General features: G+C 34.2%; 1 protein-coding gene across 1 annotated transcript in view; it reads right to left on the bottom strand.

The window, feature by feature from the left end:
• Map2k4 (mitogen-activated protein kinase kinase 4) overlaps window positions 1-26026 on the bottom strand; it is a 116503-nt gene that overhangs the window by 55304 nt on the left and 35173 nt on the right. Inside the window, 1 exon segment of the mRNA XM_078042904.1 lies at window positions 5692-5866. Within this exon segment, the coding sequence (XP_077899030.1) occupies window positions 5692-5866 (175 nt within the window).

Here is a 26026-nt window from a genome sequence, read left to right as displayed (position 1 = left end):
TTTTATATGAAATACAACACTTAATAAGCAATATTAGGGTAAAAAAATTTTTAAAAAAAGGTCTTACGTCAATCACAGATTAATTCATCCCTTCTTTCCTTCCATCCTTTTTTTCTTGCTACTGTACCAGGGATGAAACCTGGTATATGCTAGGCAAGAGTTCTACCAATGAGTTACACCCCCCACCTCTTTTTATTTTTGAAACCATCTCCCTAAATTGCCCAGGCTGGTTTTAAACTTGCAATCCTCCTGCCTCAGCCTACAGAGTAGCTGGTATTACAGGCCTGTACCACCATGTCCAGCTATGGGTTTTAATTAAACCACATGATATCATGATATGGCCAATTAAAAGAATATAAGATAATAGAACCATTCTCTATTTGAAACAACATAGCCATTATTTCTTCATCTCACAAATGATTTGGACAATTGAACATCATCACTATGGTCTTTCAACTGTCTCACAAAGCACTACACGTCATCAAAAAGGAGCTTTTCCAATTTAAGGCCATCCGTGTCAAATATCATTCTAGTGTTTTTAGGACATTATGCAAAGACCAATATTTAAAACACTAAAATGCAATTCCCTCAATCATTATTGACCATCACAATCCCACCAAAATCACACAGCAACAAACCTCTGACAGGAGTGGCATGGACCCACTGTGGTGGAAAACAAGCTAAGCTGTGCTTTACTGATCCCTGACTTCTCATACTTGGTCAATCTGCAACTAGGATGCCTACCTAATCAGCAGATAAAAGTGACATTTTGCTTAGGGCAAGTCTAACCTGTGGGCTGCTGATACTGTCAGTAGAAGGCTCTAGTCCTTCCTATCTGCACTGGAGTTAAGCTAGGTCTCAATGATGCTGACATCAAAATTAAACACCAGAGATCAAGCAACCACGTAGGATCTGGAACTCTTATATCAATGAAAAAAAAAAGGAGAGATGAAAGAATAAAGTTGAAGGTAGAAGGAACAGGACTAATTAAGCAGATCACCAACAACAGGGGGAAAAAGAACTACCTGAAGCCCTTACATACATGGCCTCATCACTATTTCAGTCTGGTCTAAGCACCTAACCTCTAACAACAGATTTGTTTTTCTGTTAAGTCCTCACCAGGTAACCTCACCATTCCTACCTTCTTACCCAATACTAGTTTCATTCTCCAAAGAAATTACAGCTTTACTCTGGCATTAACCCTTTAGATAAAAATTCAGGTTTTGCTGCCTGCCATCTTTTGCCACAAAGACTTTATTACCTTATATTCCCTCTCACTTTCATGTTTACATTTCCATTCTCCCCTGGTTTTTCCTTCATAGCCTAAGAACATAAAAAGGGCATGCATAACTTCAGTAAGTCAATTAGGACATCAGTCTGTTAGAAAATAGCAAGGAAGTTGATACTCTAGACATGTAGGATTCACTATATCCTCTCAGTCATTCTTCTATTAACAATCTGTGTTTGTAATTCCACTGAATTTCAGCCCATGGATCTGAACTGCAATACTTCACCTAATCTAAGTCCTCTCTCCTCTAACCTGGAATTCACTTTGACATCTTAATTATAATCACCTAAAAAAAAAAAGCTGCTGTGTGTTTCTACTAGAGCTAAATTTCTATAAACCTAACTTAGAATTCTAGTCTCGACTGTTGCTTCTTCAAACACTGGGTCTGAGCACTGGGTTTTACCATACTACAATTAACCCTTCTAGATAACTACACAGAGATATCTACTTTATCCCTAAAAGACATTGGTTGTTCAGTCTCATTTTTTCATTCAGTATTCACCTCACCATCATATAAAATAGGGGTATTAACTCCTACATTAACTGCAGCACAATTCATAATAAAAATTCCAAAGTTTTTTATTTATAATAAAATTCAAAAAAAAATGGAAACAACCTAAGTACATCAACTGATGAATGAATAAAGAAAATGAGGTATATGTACACCACGCAATACAATTCAGGCATAAAAAGGAATGAAATCCTGTCAGCCACAAAAACATGGTTGGAACTAAAGTTCAACATATAAAGTGAAATAAGCCAGGCACATAAAGATTATTACCTCATAATCTCACTCATGTGAAATATAAAATTGTTGATCTCATATAAGTTGAAAGTATAATGGTAGTTACCAGAGATTAGAAAGAGTAGGAGAAAGGAACAGATGGGGAACAATTGATCAACAGATACTAAGTTACACTTAGATAGTAGTCAGAAACTCTTGTGTGCTATTATAGGTATAGTGGGATGACTGTAAGTGAGCTATATATTTCAAAAAGTTGGAAGAAAGAATTTTGAATGTTTTCACCATAAACGAATGATAAATGTTTCAATAAACAGATATGTTTAACCTGATTTAAAACATTACACAATGTATATATATTTTGAAACATCACATTACCCCATTAATAGGTACAACTTTCATGTTTTATGTATTAGTTTAAAACATTTTAAATTAAAACAAGGGGTCATTAAGCAAAATTTATAGAGGATGCTGATCAAAACCACGAGTAAGTACCTAGTCAGAGCAGACAGTTGCCCTCCCTAAGCTTTAGAAGACCCAGAGACAACATGTTTTTGTCCTAGGCAGTCCTGGGGCTCAGTCATTCAGACATAGGTAGAAAAACTAACATTATATTATTCCCACAAATCAATGAGCAAGACCACTGTCCCCAGGTATGTGCAATTTAAACTGAGAGATTAAAAATGTCCATATCTGAAATCCTAACACAGAACATCACTGGAAGCCTAGGAAACTGTCCTCAGACAACACATGAAGAAATCTTTTACATACACTATTTGTTACCTCACTAAACCTGATTTATTATATATTATATCTTAATTGATTTTTAGATTAAGTCTAAGATAATTATTTCTGGTAACTGAGAGGTCATCTTTTTCAAATATTTTTTATATATGGCAAAATATATTAAGGGAAGGATTTCCTCCAAACTCAAAAAAAGCCAAAAAACAAAAAACAAAAACAAAACAAAAAATCAGGCTAATTACATGGTTTACTTTTGTACAGCTACTATACGGTTCTTCCTTTTTGTGTGTGTATGTATGTGTGTGTGGAGAGGTAGTACTAGGAATTGAACCCAGGGGTAGTCTACCATTGAGCTACAACCCCAGGCCCTTTTGTATTTTTTTTCTGTGACAGGGTCTAAGTTGCTGAGGATTGCCTTGAACTAGAATTCTCCCGCCTCAGCCTTCTGAGTTCCGGGGATCAAAGGCCTGAGCTATTGTACCCAGCCTACTGTAAGTAAATATTAAGGATAATTTCTAGGACAGGCTTAATATCTAAGAAAGTACTCTAAATTCTCAAAATGCATACTAATATGTTAACATGAAGCTACTTCAAGGATGGTTCTCATTTCACTAATAATAATAGAAAGTTTTCAGCAGTGTGAACCATTGTTCAACAATATTATATATAATGTGTCAAATCTCACTCATCATTAATCACATTTTGCTTCTGCACAATTATGCTTGTCAAACTGGTCTGTCTGCCTAAATGTTAAAGAAACAAACTCTCTCAGGTATGATAAAAGACTAGACTTCTCTAAAGAAATCAACTACAAATACATTTTAAAATTCACCAACTGATATCAAATAATAATTATATTAATACAAGAGACTTATTATTCCAGCATTAAGTTATGAAATCCAATGATACACTCCATCTATATGTTAACTGATATGTCATACTGCCACATTCTCCCATCCCTGTTTTGTTTGCTAAGGTATTTAAGAAAGTAACACCTAATGGGTACAAATTTGACATTGACTGTTTATAGGTCCCATGACTATCTTTGAAGCATTTCTTATGAGTTGGGATTTACATTAGCATTCCAACTAGGAATCTCACAGTAGTCACTAATAAAATCAGACTATGAATTTTGGACAACAATTTCATTTTTTCATTCTTAAATTTCTTCAAAATTTGAGTTTTATATAACTCCAAATATAATAAAATTAATCACTGAAAAAAACTTTAAAATGTGAAAAACGTATCATTTTTTACTTTAAAACCACAGTTAAATTCCATCCATATTACTATAACAATTTATAATATTGATCAACATAGTTTAAGTACACCCAACACAATCTGAAAAAAAAAAACAAAAAAACAGGAAATAGTTCTTTAAAAGTACTTTTCCTTATACCTGGGAGAAAAGTTTTTAGAACTTCACGTACAAAAATTTTCCCTTAAGACTCCATCAACTGAAACCAAATGCACAATACATAACGACACGGCATGCATAGTGTGTAAGGACAATGCAACACTCAACAAAAAGAGTCTACATGACTCTTTTCCCACTAACACTGTAATAACACAAAATAAGATTAGAGAAATCATTTTACATTTCAAGAAAAGGAATATATTATCTAAAGGGATATTTGAGCAGAGGTCTTAGCTTGTATACCTTTAGAGGTCTGCAGGTTATACGCAGTTTTGTGTACATACACATCTTTTTTTAAAAAAGATCATTAGTTCTCACCACATTGTAAAATTATGATCAAAAACAAAAACCTCTACAAAGAATCAAATTTTCCCCTACCACTAATTTAACATTGCTTTTAATGACCCAAGAGCAGAGAGAAGTGGTCAACAATGAAGGAAACTAACAGTTTCCATAAAGATTTTGTTTACAATTGACCTCCACACAGAAAGCATTTTCAATTCGTATGATACAAGCCCACTCTCAAATGTCAAATAAAAACCCGAGAACCTCATATCAGCAAGTCACTTTGATAAACTCTAAAACAGGGAATTAACAGGATGATGATTAGCTTAGGTTGCCTATATTCTCAACTGACAACCATAGGAATTTCAATTCACAGGAAAGGCAGTGAGGGTATTGCCTCATCTTCCTTTTATTGTTTTTTCTTTTTAAACCACCCCCCACATTGCTGATTTTCCTAAAATATCTTACACAGAACAAATGCAGGTTAAATATTTGAACAAATAAATAAACACAATTACACAAACCTAATTGGAGCAGATGGATATCAAGATAAGCCTGCCAGGTACAGTCTATAGGTCAAATCTCTTTCTGGTCTTTTTTTTTTTTTTTTTTAAATGAACATATTAAGTGGCATGACACTCACAATAAGGATAGAATGTGACAGCATTATCACAAGGTATGCATTGTAATACAACTTTAAAACCAGGGAACAGGGCAGTACTGAGAAAAGACGAAATAAACAAACAGAAGCCGAGCCGGTCAGGACAGAGTAAGGTTGAGGTTAGTGGCAACAGCATGTGTATGGTTTCCAGGAAACCTTCAGTAAGACTGCTGTTAGCCCTAGCCCCGCACCTTGCCCGGCCCAGTGTGCTGTCTCTTCCTCCAGCTCCCGCCTGGCTCAGAGCAGCACTGCCCTGCTCCCAGGGGTGCAGCCGCCCAGCCTGAACTCACCTTGACAGTGGAAGGGCCAGAAGTTTAAAACCTGTTAATGCATCATGCCAAAAGTTCAAGGAACACATACACTCATGTTTCCAGAGAGAGAAAATGTGCCACTAACAAGAAAACCTCAATACAAAACAATCTCAAAGAAGTCAGAAACAATTTTTTAATACCCATTTTTATCAGAAATACAAGAACAAACAATAGTGGTATCACTGCACCATGAAATTTCACCTAGTGGATTAAAGTACCAAAAATAATCATGGCATCACCTACTTTAACTGCCATTATTTGCCCACTTGGTTTGTGGACCATTTTGTTGACAGAACCATAAGCTCCTCGTCCAATTTCTCCAAGGTCTTTCAAGTCCTCTGCAGTGAAATCCCAGTGCTGTTCAGGGGAGATCTTCAGCTTTCCTGATGACTCAATGCTGTGTGTTCTCAGTCTCTCTCTGTTAAAATATTGGGAAGCAATTTTTCCACATTTTAAATAGGTTTTAACTTTTTTTTTTTTTTTTTTTTTTTTTTTTTTTTTTTTTTTTTTTTTTTTTTTAGCTAGCACTGATTAATATGAGGGGGAATCTGTTTTTCTTATAAGTTACTTCAACAGTCTGACCTCCAGGTTTCTGGAGGTTTTCTGTGTCATCTTGGTGTTTTGTTTTTTTTTTAATACAACAAATTAAGAAAATTTAAGCAGCTTATACATATAGCATCAATGACATTTATAAAATCAAATTTCCATTTACTGATCAAACTAATGCTATTGGTTTTCATTTCTAAATATTAGATTTTTTCACACTTTGCAAAACTACATTATCATGTAAGCATCCCAAGAGCTGTAAACTTCATTTCCAAAAGTGCTTACTCTATCTTATTCAAAGTTAATTATTACAGAACCTCAATTTTTGTTTAACAAAACTGTACCCAAAATTGGCTATATCTTAGAATCACCTGGAGAGATTTTTTTTTTTTATTCCAAAGCCCAGGTATCATCCTATGGTAATCAAATCAGAATATCGAAAGATAGGAGTCAAACATTTTTAAATATCCCTCAGTGATTCTGACAATATTTGGGAAGTAATGCCTTAATATATTGCCCTATTTTTCTTAACACCATGCTGAGGTAGGGGAAATAAACAGAAAGATGGCTCTAAGAGAAAATCTGTCATGTGCTAGTCAAAATTAAACTTTTCAGTCTTTGTTCAATAGATAGAACAATAGGCTGAAAAATGTGTTACTCGTGGAAAAAAGAGCTCATTCATTACAGTTGCATTAAATAAAGTATCACCTCCAAAATCTCAACCTGGAAATCAAAAGATTGACTTCTAACCACACTTTGTAAAAAAAAAATAAATCCAATGAAAAATGTAAAATCAATTTGTCTCTCTCCCTCTCCGATTCACATGTGTGCGCGTGTGCATGTAACTATACCAACCTAGCAAATTCAAGGAGTCCATTAAATATAAACCATACTTTTCAATTTCATACTAAATGATCAAGAATCTTTTGAACTCTAATTATTATATAAAACAAAGACAAGATTATATGCTTGAGGGGTCCCCCCCCCAATTTTGGAAAATTTTCTCCAATCAGTATTGTTTTCCGTAGCCACTTTTAATGTTCCCAAAATTTTTTAATGTTAAAATCTTTCCTCCTGAATAGTCATACATACTAATATTAATAATGACCAACATTCAACATTATAGTTGAAAAATTAGTACATATCATCTAAATAACTTAGTGAAGCAGAGTTCCAAATAACAGATTCACAGTATTAGTCTTAATACAAGCTTCTGTTCACAGGAGTACTTTCCAGTCCAAAATACTCATTCACGTTATTGTATACTCTAGCACCCAGAGTTAAAAGAAGCCCAGTGATTAGTGGCATAAGTGACCATATAGGTCAGGGTTGAGGCCAGTACTGACCTTTTAAGATGCGAATTCGATCTAGACAAGGATAGAGGAATTTTCTCAGTGATTTTTTTATAAAGTAGACAACCAGCCAGGAAATATTCTAACAGAAAAGAGTTCCACATATAATAATTATTGTAGTACAATCTCTAGCAAGTAAAAATCATCTCCATGGCTCACTTTAATTGTTGGTGAAACATGCAACACCAGCCTATTGCTGATAGTAACTGAAAAAAGTTAATTGAAATTACTCGTGAATTGGAAGCAACATTTTGTAAGTACTAACTAGTGCAATAGCTATGGCAGACAGGATTTAGGTGTTCCCAACATTCCCACCTTCCTGGTTTCACATTTTTGTATAATTCTTCTCTTTGAGTGTGGATGAGACCTGTTACTTCTAACCAACAGAATATGGTAAGGTGATAGGACATCACAAACATCATTATATTAGTTATATAATGCTTCTTGCTAAAATTCTTGAGAACTGAAATATTCCATTACTAAATAGTATATTTGGTATATTTCATTACTAAATAGTATTCTTGTATAGTATTTATGTATTTTGTATAGTATATATACTGTATACTATTTTGTATATATATACATATATACATATATGTATTTGTGTATATATGTATATGTATATATATACACACTGTCTACTATACAGAAGACTGCAGTTATAATATTCTATCATTTTAAGATCAAAATTTAGAATCATGGAGTATCCCTGCTAATAGTTTGGCTTACTTTTAGTCTGCTATACAGTTCTTGGATAAAGTCCTTATTTTATTTTATTTTTGAAAGTGAACAGGTTGACAATTAAAAAACATACCGGGTATCTTCTTGGGCTAATGAAAATGTCCAAAAATTGAATGAGGTGTTGGATACACTACATGGACACATTGAATGTGTGAATTATATGGCAAGTAAATTCTAATTCAATAAAGCTGACAATAAAACAGGTGAACAGGAAAACAAGTACTACCCAGAGTTCCATGTTTTTCATTTAAATAGGAAAAGAGTTAAGAAAACCACAAAAGCAGGGCAGGGAGGTATGGTCATGACACTACAACATATTCATTCAGTCTTTATTCATACTGGGCTGTCAAGTTTTCCAGTCAAACTTGCACAGCTATGGCTTCAACAGCACAATCTTGATGGTTTCCAAAGAAGGACTACAAGCAGATAAAGCTCTGGACTACCTAATCTGAAAGCCTGACCTGAACCTGACCATCAATCAATTTCTGTCCAAAACTACATTATTGGATTAGAAAAGAAAGAATATGAATAGAAAACATCTCCATTGAGACAACTGGTGAAAAGTAAAAATCAGTAAAGATGTAAAGTTTATGTTGTTTTACAATTACATTCCCCACCTCCCCAGTACTTGGAATCATCTCCGGATCTAAATTACACTAGTCAAGTGCTCTATCATTGAATTGCCCTCCTAACACTATAGATATATTTTTAAAGAGGAAAAAAATTCCTGACTTTCTCTTTGGGATAGTATTTTTCTTGAGAAAAGGACTATTTTATCAAAAAATAATTCCTAGGTATCTTTTATCTTTCATTTCTTAACTTTCTATGCCATGATTTATACAGATTATACAGATCATCCTTAGCTGACTTCAGTGAATACTCCATAGGATTCCAATCTCCTCTATCAATCTGGGAAACTCCATTGAGCACCTGTGGCAATAACCACCAGTTGCCAACCAATATCCATCCTCCTCTTTATTCTCAACGAGAACCTCTTTTATTTGGGGCTGTAATGCACGCAGCTAAAAGATTATACTTCTGAACTGCTATGGACTGAATTGTGTTTCCTTACAAAATTCACTTGCTGAAGCTCTAACCCCTCATGTGGCTGTAATGAAGACAGGGTCCAAACAGAAGTAATTAAGATTAATGATCCATAATCCAACAGAATTAGTGCCCTCATAAAAGTAGACACCAGTGAGCCTGCTCTCCTCCCACATGCACAAAGAGGTCATATGAGTACTTCATGAGATGGTAGTCACCTATAAGCAAGAAACCTACTTTGCTAAAATCTTGATCTTGGACTTCCAGCTTCCATAATTGTGACCAAATATATATATATATATATATATATATATATATATATATATATATATATATATAGAGAGAGAGAGAGAGAGAGAGAGAGAGAGAGAGAGAGAGAGAGCGCTGACTCAGCTACAAATAAGGTCCCTTTTCTCTTTCCCCATCTTCCTCCTTGTTGCCTGGAATGTAACAACTAGAGCTCCAGCCACCCTCAATGTCCAAAACTACATTGTTGTCTGATGACAATGAAGCCAGTACACAACCCTAGCCTGCCTATCTCCAGACTTATTTCTAGAAAGAGGAAATAAACTATCTGGTTAAGCCATTATTCGTTTGGTTTTTTTTTTTTGTATTATTATTTTGTTTTGTCCTTTTCATGTTTATATGCAAATAAACTCACTTTTAATTAACATGGCCCCTGAAGTTATTTTATTTATCCATATTCTCAAAGAAGGATGTAGTGCCCCACACTCCCAACAACTGGGGAAGCAGTTTGGGCATCACAATGACTCCCCAGACTCCCAGATTCATGTCCTCAGTACAAGATACTGCCAAGATCTTCCTGAATCTCCCTTCCCTGTGTCATAGTCCGAATTCTCTAGGCAGTAAGTTGGGGACAGTTATAGAGCTCACTTAGTATATTTCCAGTCTCTTAGGTCCTACCATTCTTTATTTTTTTGTTTGGTGGTACCGAGGATTGAACCCAGGGACACTCTACCATTGAGCTACATCCCCAATCCTTTTTTCAAAAAAAAAATATATTAGGCTAGTTTGGTACTGCTTACCCTTAGCAATCCCTAATTTTGATAATTACTTCTAATCATTTTTGCTTAATTCTATGGATATCTCCATAAAGTTTTGATATCAGAGGTTTCGTTTTAAGCATAGAGGTGAGGATATAGACTAGCAAATTACAGAATGAGGAAGGTTTTCTCTGCTGGCACCACTGGAATCCCTTGCTTATTATTTGATTCTTTATCATACCCATGTATAACTATTTAAACATTTCAAAATATGCCCAAATATGCTAGATAAGATTTCCAAGGAATGCCAGCCTAGATATATCTATTATCATAACTATGCCTTACAAATGTGCCCATATAATAAGAGGAAAGAGGTAGAAACAGGCCTTCTTTCCTGCCTAAATTGATAGTTTTTATACTGCCACAATAATACAAAGGCCAATAGGAACCAATTCATAGGCTCACTCCTCTATACACTGGTATATACATTCTATATTGCCATTCTACCACTTACTTATTGTGTACTTCTTTTGAATCCTATTTTTTTCCCACTGCTATAACCATAAGTCTCATCCCTCAAAACTGATTCTTATTTTGGTGCCAAGCATTTTTCATTAAAATTCCAAATTCATTGTTTTTTTTAGGGGTGAGAGTTGGGAAGACATGAAGAGATCAGAGAACAATATGAAGTTGGACGTGCTAGTCTTCATCATTTCCCTGTAAACAGTTTACTAGTTTTTCTCTTACCATCTCTACTCTATTGCTTACATTTGTATGATACAGACTGTGTTCTATAGTTTTAACTATGCCTATATTGTCCTGTCCTTGAAAAGTGAATTTAATATCTTCTCTGGACGTTCAGCACATCTCCTGCAGAGTACATTCTTCCTAGGATTCCAAAGGAAACTTGCCAGAAACTGGCTATCCTTAACATAGAATATAGTTTAAAAAATCAAATCCCAGTTCTTCAATAGCATTGGGGAACTGTAATGCACTTCCCCCACCCCACTCCACACACATACATATCCATTCAGAATCTCGGAATAAAACCTTATCTTCACAAATGTTAAAGATCTTGAAAAAAGATCATCCTGAATGAGGGTGGAACCTAACTACAATAAGGATTATCCTTATAAAAAAAAAAAGACTGAAAAAGAAAAGGTAAGAGAAACACAGACATAAGGAAGATAATCAAGTGAAGATGAAGGCAGGATTGCAATTACGCTGCCACAAGCCAAGGGACACTCAGAACTACCAAAAGAAGGAAGAAGAGGGGAGGAGGATCCTCCTCTAGAGTCTGCCAATACCTTAATTTTGGATTTCTGGCTTCTAGAACTATGAGAGAATTAAAATTCTGTTGGGTTAAGAAACCAGCAATTTGTTAGACCAACCTTAGGAAATCAATACATCATCATAAGTTCCAAACTTCTTCTATGAAGAACCAGATGGTAAACTGGGCACAGTGTCACACATCTGTAATCCCAGCAGCTCGGGAGGCTGAGACAGTAGGATCAAGAGTTCAAAGCCAGCCTCAGCAAAAGTAAGGCACTAATAAGCAACTCAGTGAGACCCTGTCTCTAAATAAAATATAAAATAGGGCTGGGGAAGTGGCTCAGTGAACAAGTGCCCGTGAGTTCAATCCCCAGTACAAAAAAAAAAAAAAAAAAACAAAAAAAAGAACCAGATGGTAAATATCTTAGGCTTTATAGACAATTCAATCTCTGTTGAAAATATACAACCAGATGGGTGTGGCTATATTCCTGTAAAACTTTACTTACAAAAATAAGCAGGCCAGATTTAGCACATGAGCTGTAGTTTCCTTACATGATATAACTCATACTTAAATTTTAGCTACACATCTAGATCATACCAATCAATTAAACAATCTAAAACCTATATTCATTTTCTATACACTTTTTCTCTTTCAGAGAAAGAGAAACCCTACCTACTCAAATCCTACAGTTTTTATTTCCAAAATTTAATCTCAAAATACATTTCAGACTTTTTCCTTAATCCCCCCACCAAGTCAACAAAGAGTAGGATTAGGGTTCTGGCAGCCCTCCCCAGACTCTTCCATCACTAAGGTAAGTACAATAAGAAGGCAACAGTCTTCTTTAACACCTTGGCCATCTCACATATCTACATATTCCTCAGCAGTTAACAGCTAATTACCTCCACGGACCTCTTCATTCTGGACGTGAGAATGTGATTTCTCAAACATACCAATACCAATTATCTTTCCTTTGATATATGTATTCATATGCCCAGAGCAACCATCCATAAGAATCTTTATTATCCAATGAATCTGAAGTGTGCTTTCTCTTCTTGTTTCATTATCACTTTCTTCTACCCGACTTATGTTGATTTCCTCCCAATGCTATCAAGCACATTTTCCTTCCCAAAGCATTTCTTCCTTCTTTTTCCTTAAGCAACCTTAATTTTATCAAGCCAGCATTTACTCAAACCTTTTTACTCTGTCTTTAACATATATAAAACTCTTAATCTTCCTTATGTAGAAAAATAAACATAACACATACCCTGCATACCACTGCAACTGCTCTTCTGTGTCCACACGTTAAGATCTCTGGATGAATACTGCTTTTTGCATCCTTCTGCAATGCAGCTCTGTTAATTCCGGAAATTTCCACAGTAAACTCAGTCTGTCAGTTACCATGGAAACTGCCTGCTTCCTGGCACTACTAGCAAAATAAGTATCTTTGCCTAAATCTAAAATGAGGCAAAAGGAAAAACTGAAAAAAGAAAAATGTCCAAAAGAATTGCTCAAACACTTCAAAGAGAAATTTTCACATACTAATATATTCTGAATGTATTAGACAAATTAGGCCTGCAGTATTTTAAAGCAATACTGATTTAAGAAGAAAAAAATATGTATTTTTATAGTCAAGAGTAATATTAAAGAGGACAAGGAGAACATTCATGGTTGTACCTTACTGCCATAGACTACATATTCCCTAGGAGCTAATCCTATGTCAGCTATACTCAGAGCTTACCATTATAATAGTTTTTATGGGCTATGCTTCATATAGAAAATGTTAGGAAAGCTGCCATAAACCAACAGGCTATATATTTTCTTAGCATCATTTCCTTATTTGGGCCCCAAACTCCAATGGTGGTTAAAAACCCCTTCTCCATCCTCCACGTATATAAGAAATCGGAGTAGTTAAAAGTATATCTCAGGGGACTGGGGTTGCACCTCAGTGGTAGAGTGCTTGTCTAACATGCACAAGACCCTGGGTTTGATTCCCAGCACTGCAAAAACATTAATGTTGCATTCAATTTCAACATGGCTAGTGAGACCTAACTAATCCAGTCCTAAATTAATTTTTTTTTTAAAAAAAAAGTGTATCTCAGAATTTTCTATTGACAAAGTAGCCTTACTAGTACTCTCAGAACATTAGACATAGCTGACCATAATCTCTTTCCACCTGCTCTTAGAAAACAGTGCCGGATTTCCATAAAACCAAACACAATTGATTTGTTTCCTCTCAAGCATCTTTCTTTTTCCCTGTTCCTTCAACCTTTAAATGTTACATTTTCTGTGCTCAGTCCTGTATCCAATTATCTCATCAAAATACATATTTACTCTGTTCCCAGGCAGCCTTATAATCTATATGCTGACAACTCTTTAACTTTGTATCTCCAACTTACAATCCTTCCTCTGGCACCAGACTTAATTTGATAACCAAAGTATGCAATATCAAGATATATATATATCTTGATATTGCATATTATATATATATATATATCTTGATATTGCATACTTTGGTGTAGCTTTGATACACACACACACACACATATATGTATACATACATACATACATAGACACACACACATATGTATTTTTTCTTCATATCTCTAATAGGATATTTCACAGGAATCTCATACTTATCTAAAATTGAACTCTTGTTCTTTTATTTATATCCCTTCATCCACAAATGTTCCTTAGTAGTATGACAAATAAATCCATTAAATCCAACTTTGTCAGATACTATAAACATAAACACCTTCCCCTTTTCACCACCCATATTCAAATTATTATTGATATTTGTTAATCGTACTCTTTGGAGTTTTTCCATTTCTATCTCCATTATCATCAATCTAATTTCATCATCACCCATCAAATTTCAGTCATAAGACCAGAGCCTTATTAGGGTCCCCTAATGCCTCCTTCTAATATGATTTCAATACAGCAGCCAGAACAATCACCTTGGAATGTGTATCAAATGGTACCACTCACCAGTTTATAACCTGTCTATAGGTTCCCTCTGCACTTTGGATTTCATCCCAATTTTTTTTTTAACAAAGCACTACATTATGAGGCCCATCTCTCCATGCCTGACTACCTCTTCATCTTTTTAATCATACATACTTTTCCTTCCTTATTCAATCATTTTCTAAATTGTCATTCTTTTCATTCTATGAAAAGCCTAATCTTTCCCATGCTGACAATTTAAAATACTTCTATTGCCTCCAATATAATATATTGGAATATTCCTTCAATGAATCTAGTAAAAACTCACTCAGATTTAGAGGCCTTTACTGTGTCTCTACTCAAAAAATTAGGCTGGCCCTCCTTTTAGTCTTTGTTGGGAGGAGGGTCAGTACTTAGAATTTAGTCCAGGGGAACTCTATCACTGAGCTACACCCTGACCCCTTTTTATTAAGACAAGGTCTCATTAAGTTGCCAAGGCTGGCCTCAAACTTGTGATTGTTCTGCCTTAGTCTCCTGACTAGCTGTAACTCTGGGCACATACCACCATGCCCAGTTATACATAATCTTGATGTTTGCATCTACCTCTAAACCTTAAGCTTCATTTAGTAGCAATAACATCTCATTTTCAACAAGAAATACCCAAGCCAACACCACAATAACTCGCAGATGGTGGGCATTCAACAAATTTATGACAAAACATATGCTGGGCTTCTTTGGTTTCTGATGCTATCAGTTGCTCCCAACACTCAAATGTTCTCCTAGACTCTACATCTCAATATCCATTCCCCAGACTCTCCTTTTTTGCATCCACTCAAGCTCCAAGATAAGGAAAAATTTATATCTGACCATGGTAGCTCCTCTGTCAGGAAAGAGGTAATAGGAACCATCTGTGTAAAGCCACAAGGTTCTCTACATCAGTGATCCTTGATGAGGGATAATTTTGTACCCCAGAGGTCATTTGGCAATGTCTGAAGATATTTTGTTACAACTCAGGGAGGCAGGTGCTACTCACATCTAGTGGGTAGAGTCCAGGGATGGTGCTACATTTCCTACAATGCACAGAAGGGCCACCACAACACTCTTCCAGCCTCAAATGTCCATAATGCCAAGAATGATAAGATACAAATACTTTAAGTTTCTCCTAAGATAGAAGAGCCAAAAAACTACCAATCTATAAAGGATAAAATATGTTTTAATTAAACACACACACACTACACCAGCAAAAACTCTTAAAGAGTAAAAACATTTTTAATTCAAAATAAAAAATATATAGTTACTTTTAAGGAATTAGCTTAACACATAATACACCTACACAATTTAATAAATGCTGTATAACGTTAAGAAGAAGGTAAATACTAATTTAAAAATATCTTTGCGATGTACTAAGAAAAAATCAAGTTACAAAGCAGTACTGAATAAAGCTTTTTGTGAAGATTTTTAAATAAGCTTAAAAACTTATCACTTTCACTTAATGATTAAATGAAATCTTAGCAAACTTTTAAAAATATGTAATTGGATACTTTTATTGTATATTTTAATAAGTTTTATACATTCTGGTACCTAATAAGTTTTAGGTATACAAAAACATATTATCTTTGGAGAGAAATATCAAGGGCATGAAGCTTACCTTTTATCTGATAATTTTCTGAACCAACTGAATACTCTTACCAGAAGCCTATCATTCATTTTTTAAACATAGCATAAACTATCGCTATAGATAGTAAGATTATGGGCCATATTGGGTTCCTTCATTATACTTTTCTTTATTAAAAAAGGAGAGAAACACTAGATTTTTTTCCTTTTTTTTTTTTTTTTTTGAGATGGGGTCTTGCTATGATGCTCAGGTGAGTGGGCCTGAAATTCTAGGGCTCAAGTGATCCAAGTAGCTGAGACTACAAGAGTCAGCCACCACACCCAGCTCATAAATATTCTTTCTAAAGCACAATAAAATGAATATGCTCCCACAAGTCATCTAGGGAAATCCAACTTCTTAGAGGTGGTCTATACTTGCTGTAATACAGAAAATTACTCTAGGTTAATCTTCACAATACATTCAAAATACTTCTTAAAGATTTTATTTTTTTAATATTATTTTAGTCATTGCTGGACCTTTATTTTTAATTTATTTATTTGTATATGGTGCTGAGAATTGAACCCAGGGCTTCACATGTGCCAGGCAAGCACTCTACCTGTGAGCTACCACTCCAGCCCCAAGATTTTATGTTTCTAATACCATGACAAGAGGAAAAAATAAAAACAAAATTTGTCACAATACTATTCTATAGGCATAAGAGCTGAATTCAATGCAACTCTGTGTTAACATATTTATCATCAAGTATCTAGAGTGCTAAAACACGCAGGTCCTTTGAGAACAAGGACAGAAAACCACAATTACAACCTATTCATATAACTTTGTTATCATTCTGGCTTTTTTTAAATTGAAGTATTACTTACATATAGTGAAATCCAAAATTATAAGCATACAGTCCAATGACTGAGTTCTGACAAAGGAATACAGCCTTATAAACTTGTAAGATATAACACTCTACCACCCCAGAAAGTTCACTTTAGCCATTCTTGTCAATCTCCCCAAGGCAAGTACTATTCTGATCTTAATCACCACAGATCAGTTTTGCCTGTTCTGAAATTTCACATACACAGAATCAAACAGTGTGTTCTTTTTTGTGTATTGTTATTGCTTCTCAACATTTTTGGATGGGCACCGATGTAGTTGTGAATATTATTATACTGTCCATTTGATTGGTGAAGAGTTATTTACTGAATTATATGCCACAGTTGTTTATCCTTTCTGAAAATTTGGGTTCTTTCTAGTTTGGGGTCTATTGTGAATAAAGTTTTTATGAACATTTGTATAGGAGTTTTTTAGAAGACATTTTCAACCTTTGTAAATAAAAAGTAGAATTGCTAGATCAAGAGGTAGGTTAGGATAGACTTTCTATTGTATTTATATACAGTCTTAACTTTTAGCCATTGGGGGGAAATACAGTAGTACTACCTTATTTTAATTTGCTAACATTGTTAAGCCATGTTTTTCATGTATTTATTATCTATTCCTACACCTTCTTTGTGAAATGTCTATTCAAATCTTTAACCCAGTTTTGAAACTTGGAAGTTGTAGTAGTTCATTACATACACAAAAGTCCTTTGTCAAGTATATGCACTCAATATTTTCTCTTGATTATATGACTTGCATATATATGTTTCTTAGAAATGTTTGATGAGCATTAAAATTTTATTTTGGTAAAACTCCTGTGAAGTAACTATATATATGTATGTGTGTGTCCACTAGACTTTCTATTCTATTTCACTGATCTATTTCTCTATTTCTTATCCTTCCACAAAGCTTTAATTATTGCAGCCTTATAGTAAACACTGAAATCAACTTATTCTTTTACAATTATTTTGTGTATTTGTGATATTGAGGATTCAATGTAAGGGTGCTTACCACTGAGCTACATTCCCAGGCCTTTTTTTATTTTCAGAGAGTCTTGCTAACTTTCTAAGGCTTTCCTCAACCTTGTGGTCCTCTTGCCTCAGCCGGCTAAAAAAATTTTGACTATTCTATGTCCTTTAATTTTTCATGTGAATTACAGAATCAAAATACCAAATTACATATATTTTTAAAAGTTTGCTAAGATTTCATTGAATCAAGAAGTTAAAGTGTTAAGAACAGATATACTACTGATATTAACTTCCAATACATGAAAATGGCATCTTCTTTGTTGTTGTTTTTTCAGTGGTGCTAGGAATCAAACCCAGGGCCATCCACATGTTAGACAAGCACTCTACCACTAAGCTATACTTCCAGCCTCAGAGTGTAGAATAGTGATCCATGTTTTCAAGTCTTTACCTCTCAGAAAGAAAAATCTTAAGGTACTTTTCTTTAAATGTATCCCTAACTATTTTAAGCTTTTTCAAGATGCTACAATCATTCTGAAACTTTATTTTCCATGTTTTTTTTTTAACTAATAAACCTTTTTTTAAAATTTGATTTGGGGGCTGGGGTTGTGGCTTAGTGATAGAGCACTTGCCTGATACATGCAAGGCCCTGGGTTCAATCCTCAGCACCACATAAAAAGAAATAAATAAAATAAAGGTATTTGCCCAAATACAACTAAAAAATAAATATTTAAAATACAAATTTGATTTGGTATGATCTTCGGATATCCTGTGATTTTGCTAAGGCCACTGAATAAGTCTAGTAATTCTGGTAGACTAGGATTTATTACATGTACAATCTTATCATCTGTTCAAAAACATACTGGCTTGATCTTTCATTACAATCTTTAGGTCTTCTAATTCTTTTTCTTGTTTTATTACTGGCTAGGACCTTAAGTAAAATGAGAAAGAACTGGTGAGTATAAACTTTCTTGCCTGGTTATCAATCAGGAATAAGGCAAAGAATCTTTCATCACTAGTATGATATTAACTGTAGGTTTTTATTGTAGATGCCCACTAACAGACTGAGAAATATTTCCTTCTATTCCTAATTTAGTCAAGAAATTTTTATTGGTGAATATTGAATGTTGTTCAATACTTCTTCCATGTCTACTAAAATGTTTAGAAGCTTTTTCTCTCTTTCTATATTAAGAAGTATATCAATGAATTATACTGATCATTTTCAAATGGCTAATTAAAATGAATTTCATTTGGTTGTGATATGCTATCCTTTCTATACATTGCTGAGGATTTTCAAATAGATGTTCATTAAGCATAGTGGTCTATAATTTTCTTTTTTATATAATGTCCTTGTCTTGTTTTTATATCAGGATTATGTTAATTTTATAAAAACATGTTGAGAAATGGTCCCTATCACAATTTCTGAAAAGTTTTGTAGATTTGACTTTTTTTTTTTTTTCAGTATGAGGGATGGAAACAAGGCTTTCACACATACCTGGCAAGCACAGTTTACCCAATAAGCTATACTTTACCCAGTGAGCTACACCTAAGCCATTTATTTCTTCTTTTAATATTTGATAAAATTTACCAGGAAAGCCACATAGCCCCCCCACACTTCCTTTGTGGGAATGATTTTAACTAAAAATTCAATTTTGTTTTACAGATGAAGAGATTTGGATTTTTCATTTTTCAATAACTCTGACTAATAAAGTTTGGTTAATTTGTTGGCATAAAGTTATAATTTGATTTCCATAATATGCTCTTGTGTTCAGGGGATCTGTGATGATATGCCCTCCTTCATTCCTGACAATGATAACTTAGATTTCCTCTTTTCTTTGCTATGTCTTGTTAAAGGTACGTCACTTTTACTGATCTTTCCAAGAAACAACTTTTGAAATGGTTCATATTCTTTACTCTTCATCCATTCTCTATTTCATTGATTTATGATCTTAACCTTTATCTTCTACCTACTTATGTATTTAATTCATTCTTCTTTTCCTTAAAGTTATTTATTACTCTTCTAATGATTCTATGTTGTACATTGCCTAGGCATTTCAATATTTAGCAACAACATCACATTCTTTTCCTGACTCATTCAGAACCATAATCATTTCCTCAACTGGGTTTAATTCATGTCTGTTCCATTAAAAACACAATTCCTAAATTAAGAAATATTTAAATTTGAGCATGCAACTCAGTGACAGAATACTTGACTTAGCAAGCACAAAGCCCTGGTTTTTTTTTGGGTTCAATCCTCAGAACCAAAACAAAACAAATGTGTGTGTGTGTGTGTGTGTGTGTGTGTGTGATATCAGTTATAAAAGGGTATAATTCCTTTAGTCAATAAGCTTAATTTTAAAAGCCCATTTAATAGAGAGATTTCCAAATAAATATGCCTTTAGTCTTCCCTTGCTTCTGAAACATATTTTCACAGGATTCAAACTTACAGTATAAAAGAGAAAAGAAGAAGAGGCAACACTAAAGATGAAATAGCAATAAATTTTTGGAAGAGCAAAAGTAAACTATAAAACTCACAAAAGTGCATGAATGAAGATTAGGGTTAAGGGCTCAATTTAATGACATTATTAAAATTCTATGTAAGAAGCAATTAGATCCTTAGATGGCCTCAACCAGGGGATGGTCTCTCTTTTGCCTCAGTAGGTGACACAAAGCTATTAATTCTAGAGAAACTACCCTGAAAAAATACCAGAGTGTTATGATTTGATTATGAGATCTCCCACAAAAAGCTTATGTGTCAGTGCATGGAGGAATGTTCAGAGGTAAAATGATTTATATATGATAAGAACTATAAACTCATCAATGCATTAATTCATGATGGATTAATAATTTGTATGGACTACGAGATAGTAACTACAGGCAGGTGTAGTTATGACTGGATATGATTGGAAGGTGTGCACATGGAGATATATTTTTGTCCCTGGCTCCAGGAGCGCGTGTGCGCTCGGGCTCTCTCTCTCTCTGCTTGTTGGGTGTCATGAGCTAAGCATCTTTCCTCCTCCATGAGGCTTTGCCTTATCTCATTTCTGGAGCAACAAAGTCAGCCTACCATGGACTGAACCTCTGAAACTGTGAACTACAATATACTTTTCTTCCTCTAAATTGTTCTTCTCAGATATTTTGGTCACAGCAATGAAAAGCTGACTAACAGGCACAGAGAAGAAATACAGTAAGGTGGATTGTATAAAAGCAAAGGAGATATACCTCACCTTCTTTGCTTAGTATGAGTCCCAGAATTTTAGCAGCTGGATATATACAACTAGTTTTAGCAACATAGTCTACACCCTATCCAGCTCTTATGTACCCTTAAACAGAGACAAGAAAAAAAGAGTAGACTAGCCCAAGAGGAAAAAAGGAAAAGACCTCCAGATGCTAACACTTGGGAATCCTCCAAAGGAAAAAAGCAAGTGCTTTTCTTTCACTTCACTGTAAGTCCCACCAGTGAAATTTCAAAGTTTCTAATCAAATTATTGTTGTCTTATTGTCTGTGTGTGTATGTGTGTTTGTGTGTGTGTGTATGTATGTGTGTGTGTGTGTGTGTGTGAGAGAGAGAGAGAAGGGGGGGAGAAAGAGAGAAAACACACACACACACACACACACCAAGAAACAGCCAAAGAACAAAAAGAGAGAGAACACATAAAGTCAATGGAGAAACAATGTTTTTTTAAAAAAAAAAAAAAAAAAACAGGAATTAAAACTAAGAGGTCCAAATCCTGAAGTGAAGGTCCATCAGGAAGGCTCATAAAATAAACTGTTTTTCCTAGTACGAAAGACTGTTGCTTCTACGCTGAAAAAGTCCAGTAAGGATAAGGTGGAGGAAAGAAGAAAAGGAGGAGAATAGAAAGTGGGGTAGGGGAGCAGATGTAGTGAGATTTCAGACACTAGGAAAAAAGACAAAATCCTACAATCAACCACAAAGAAAACAGCAGTCACATTCCAAGATACAGGAATCACAACTAGAACTGACTTTTTAAAGTAATCCTACAACACAGAAAACATTGGAGCAATGCCTCCAAAATTCTGAAGAAAAATTCCTACTCCAGAATGCTACAGCCAAAAAAATTGTTATGAGGATTAGTAGGATGAAGAATTTCCCAAAATATAAAAAAAAAAATCTTCAAATAAATTACTCTTATCTCAGGAAGATTTAGAAAGCATACTCTACTGAAATAAGGGAAGAAACTGAAAAGAAAAGGAAGAAAACATAAAATTCCAGAAACAAAGAAACAAAATCATGCATTCACAAACCATAAAGTGATATTAAAGTACACCTACTCCAAATTACAGCAATAGTATAGATGGACAGCTGACTCTTAAATAGAAAAAAAGAACTGAGGATCAACTGAAGTATTTAATCACGTTGACAGAAAAGTCAGTGATCCATTTAATAAGGTGATGGTAACTCTCAGGAAATCAAATTTGCTAGAGAACCATAATATTATCATGCTACGTCTCAACTATAAATAATAATTTGAAAAAATAAATTTTCTTTACATAGCAAACTTTCTTAACAGACAAAAGTTTCCAGAAACTTGCCTACACTACAAAGGCAAGGTCCTCATGATACTCTAAACTTAATCAAATCTCAAAACTTGCTACCCAATAGAAATAGTTGATAAACTCATCAGGAGCAAAGAATCCAGACATTTAAAAAAAGTAGGCCTTTTCAGTTCTGTAGGTTAAAGAATAAAGTACTAACACCATCTTTAATGTCTACTATGAAGAAAAATGATTTATAACTCCAAAACTAAACTCATTTTTAGTACACATGCAACTCATTAATTTCTCCAAATAAGTATTCCAGAATAAACATCCACTACCTCAACTATAAAAATCAAGTCAGAGATTTATATCCTTGAATTTTAAGGAGTAGGAGGCCACAGAATAAGTTCAACCACTCCTATTACCTCTGCCACCTTGTTGAGAAATGCTTCCTCAATAAATAGCAGCTGGCTTATGAAACTGTACTACAACCATCCAGGGAACTAACATAAGACTGGATACCACTAAACTTATAACTTTCAGAAGTACAATAATACAAGCTTTAAAATATTATTCACAGAGCAGTATTATTCTCTATAGTCAAAAGGTGGAAACAGCCCAAATGTCCAACAACAAATGAATAGCTAAACAAAATATTACATATACATACGAAAAATATTTACCCTTTAAAAAGGAGGGAAACTCTAATACATGGTGCAACATGAAAGAACCTTAAAGACATTGTGCTGAATGAAATAAATCAAGCACAAAAGAACAAATACTGTTATGATTCCATTAGGTGAGAAATATTAAGTTCAGTGGTCCATTTTCAGAATACAGCATTTATCCTTAATTGGGATGTAAGATCCAATTGTAGCCATTGGATCTCTCTCTCATCCCCCCTCACAACTCCCCAATTGACTATATAAAATAGTGACTGTCCCTATTCTAATTCAATTCTATAGTCTTTCCTTTGCCTGCCCCAATTTTAAAATCAGATTATAATCCCAAACTCTTCCTTATCAGGGCAAGGCACAGTGTTGTGTTGTTTTAGGGATATACGCAGGCATACTGCCTGCCCTAATGTGCTTGTTAGCCAGGTTCAGTAGCACACCCTTTTGGCAGAAGTAAAGTTTGCCTTACCCACCCACTTCCAAGCATGTTTGATTTCTTCTTGCAGCACCTTGATATTTCTCAGAGTTAGGTAACCAGAGTACTCAAATTCATTCAAACATAAAATAGAATGATGATTAGCAGGTTCCAGGGAGGAAAGACAAAAGATTATATGAGGGGTAGAGTTTCAGTATGAGAAGATGCAAAAGTTCTGGATATGAATAGGGGTGATGGAATACACAACAACGTCAAAGTACTTAATGCCACGGAACTATAGTCTTAAAATGATTTACATGAAAAAAAAATATTTATGATTTTATATATATATATATATATATATATATATATATAATATATATATATCACAAAAACGGGGGAAAAAAGGCAGGTCAAACAAGCCCTCCTTCACAAAAAAAAAAAAAAAATCCACAAATTCAACAGATTTGGGTTTTAAAAATCAATTAACTTGTACCTACAAATATTTATACCATTACTACTACTCTATGTGCTCCACCACAGAAACATAGAAATTCCACATTTTGCCACAATTGTTTCAAAAAAAACTTCAGAGATGAAAAAAAAACCTGTCTAGTTTATATACACTAATTATTTTTATACTTAGAAATAGACCAGAGATGTCATGAGGACTATTTTGAAGGAAAAAAGTAGACAAGGTTACAGTTCTCTCCTGGCTCACAGTCACAGCAGTCCTTCCATGAGTTCTTTCCTGAGACTTCATATGAAGAAAAGTAGTACAAAAATAGTTTATTTCCTTCATATTCTTGCTCTCTCTCTCATCCCCCTCACAACTCCCCAATTGACTATATAAAATAGTGACTGTCCCTATTCTAATTCAACTCTTAATTTGAGATCAGAGTTAAATGACAGCCAAAGTCATAGAGATAGTGACGATGCTGGGATAGAAACAAGGATTCCTACATTTCGAAAGTTTTCACAATTTAAACAACAATGTCTAGACAATTCATAATTACTCTTCTACCTTTTAAGATATAGCTTTATTAAGTAGTTTATCATGGAATTTAGAAGATCAGTGATTAACTGGGGACTTTAAAACTACTCCTAGATGTTCTATAGCACAACTTGTGTCTTTGTTCAAATGTAATAAATATAAATGAGATCCTGTAATCCTCTTGCTCAACAGATGCCCCTTAAACTTAAAACATGGTTCTAAAATATTTAAGAGTCAAAATATATCTGTACTCATCATCATTTATTTCCTGTGTTAACTTTTAAACTAGAGTTTCTTCTTGTTTGATGATTCTGATAAGACATAAAGATAAAAGGGCTGATCATTCAGAAAAACAACTATGTACATTTTTAAGGATTCAGTACACCGACAGTATTCAACCATTATTCATCATGATAAAAACAGAATTTAACAGAAGATTTACTTCTGTGTGTCAAATTTATGTACTGAACATGATTTTAGCATAAACCTGCCACATTTATAAGAACATCAAAAAGATTTATATGCTAATGCAATCCAAATCTGATAAAAATTTAAAAGGTAGCCATACATTTTTTTCTTTGATCTTCCTTTGTACTTCTTGGTTAAACATCTTAATCTTTTAAGACCCAAAAGGCAAAATATTAACAACTGTTAAATCTAGGTAGTAGGTATAAGAGTATCTTTTATAATACTAATTTTCTATGTTAGAAATATTTATAATTTTAACCAATTATAATAAAAAATCAAAATTTTTAGCTAGACATTGTGGCACAGGCTTATAATCCCAGTGCTCAGAAGATTGAGGCAGGAGGATCACAAGTTAGAGGACAACCTCGGCAATTTAGCAAGGGGCCCTGAGCAACTCAGTGAGACCTTATCTCAAAATTTTAAAAAATTACTAAGGGCTGGGGGTAAAGCTCAGTAGTAAAGACTTCTAGGTGCAATCCCCAGTACCCCTCAGCACCCCCTTCCAAAAAAAACTTTTGTTTTTGGTTTTTGGTGGTACTAGGGAATAAACCTAGGGCCTAACACATATTAGGCAAATGTGTTACCACTGAGCTACATCCCCAGCACCCCAAATGAACTCCAAATTAGAGAGGATTCAAAGTAAAAGAAATGAAGGATTCAAATCTAAAGAGTTTATTATAATTATTTCTAAAGAAAGGTCTAGTCTGTGCTACATTTTCTCTTCAACTTCCCTCCAAAGTGAAAAGTGAGCATAATTCTAAAGAAAACAAACACATCTGGGAAAAATACTGGCCCTACTTAATCTGGTATTTTGAATATTCCAGTTCTAACAGCAGCCATCTCTCAACTATTCACAGAAGAGTAAAGTCAAGACTATCAAGTGAAGATCCATAATCAGAGCTTCCAATCAATAAATAATCAAGACTTACAAGATACAGGGGGAGCATTAAGGAGAAAGACAGAGATGCAAGAAAAATGAGCCCCTGAGGAAACAGATAATCCAGAGGACAGTTAAAATTCCTTACTTTGCATCCATAAATTAAGAATAGGATACTAAGAAAAAGCTACAATCAATCCCTGGAATTTAAGAGCTTGACAAAACAAAATATTCTATAGAAGGGTCAAAAAATAAAAAGAAAATTAAAAAAAGAAACATCTCCCAGGATATAGAACAAGAAAACAAAGA

This window comes from Ictidomys tridecemlineatus, chromosome 3 (assembly GCF_052094955.1).
Source record: "Ictidomys tridecemlineatus isolate mIctTri1 chromosome 3, mIctTri1.hap1, whole genome shotgun sequence".
Classification (NCBI taxonomy): Eukaryota; Metazoa; Chordata; class Mammalia; order Rodentia; family Sciuridae; genus Ictidomys; species Ictidomys tridecemlineatus.
The sequence above is the reverse complement of the archived record's forward strand: the minus strand, read 5'-3'. Positions and strand labels throughout refer to the sequence as shown.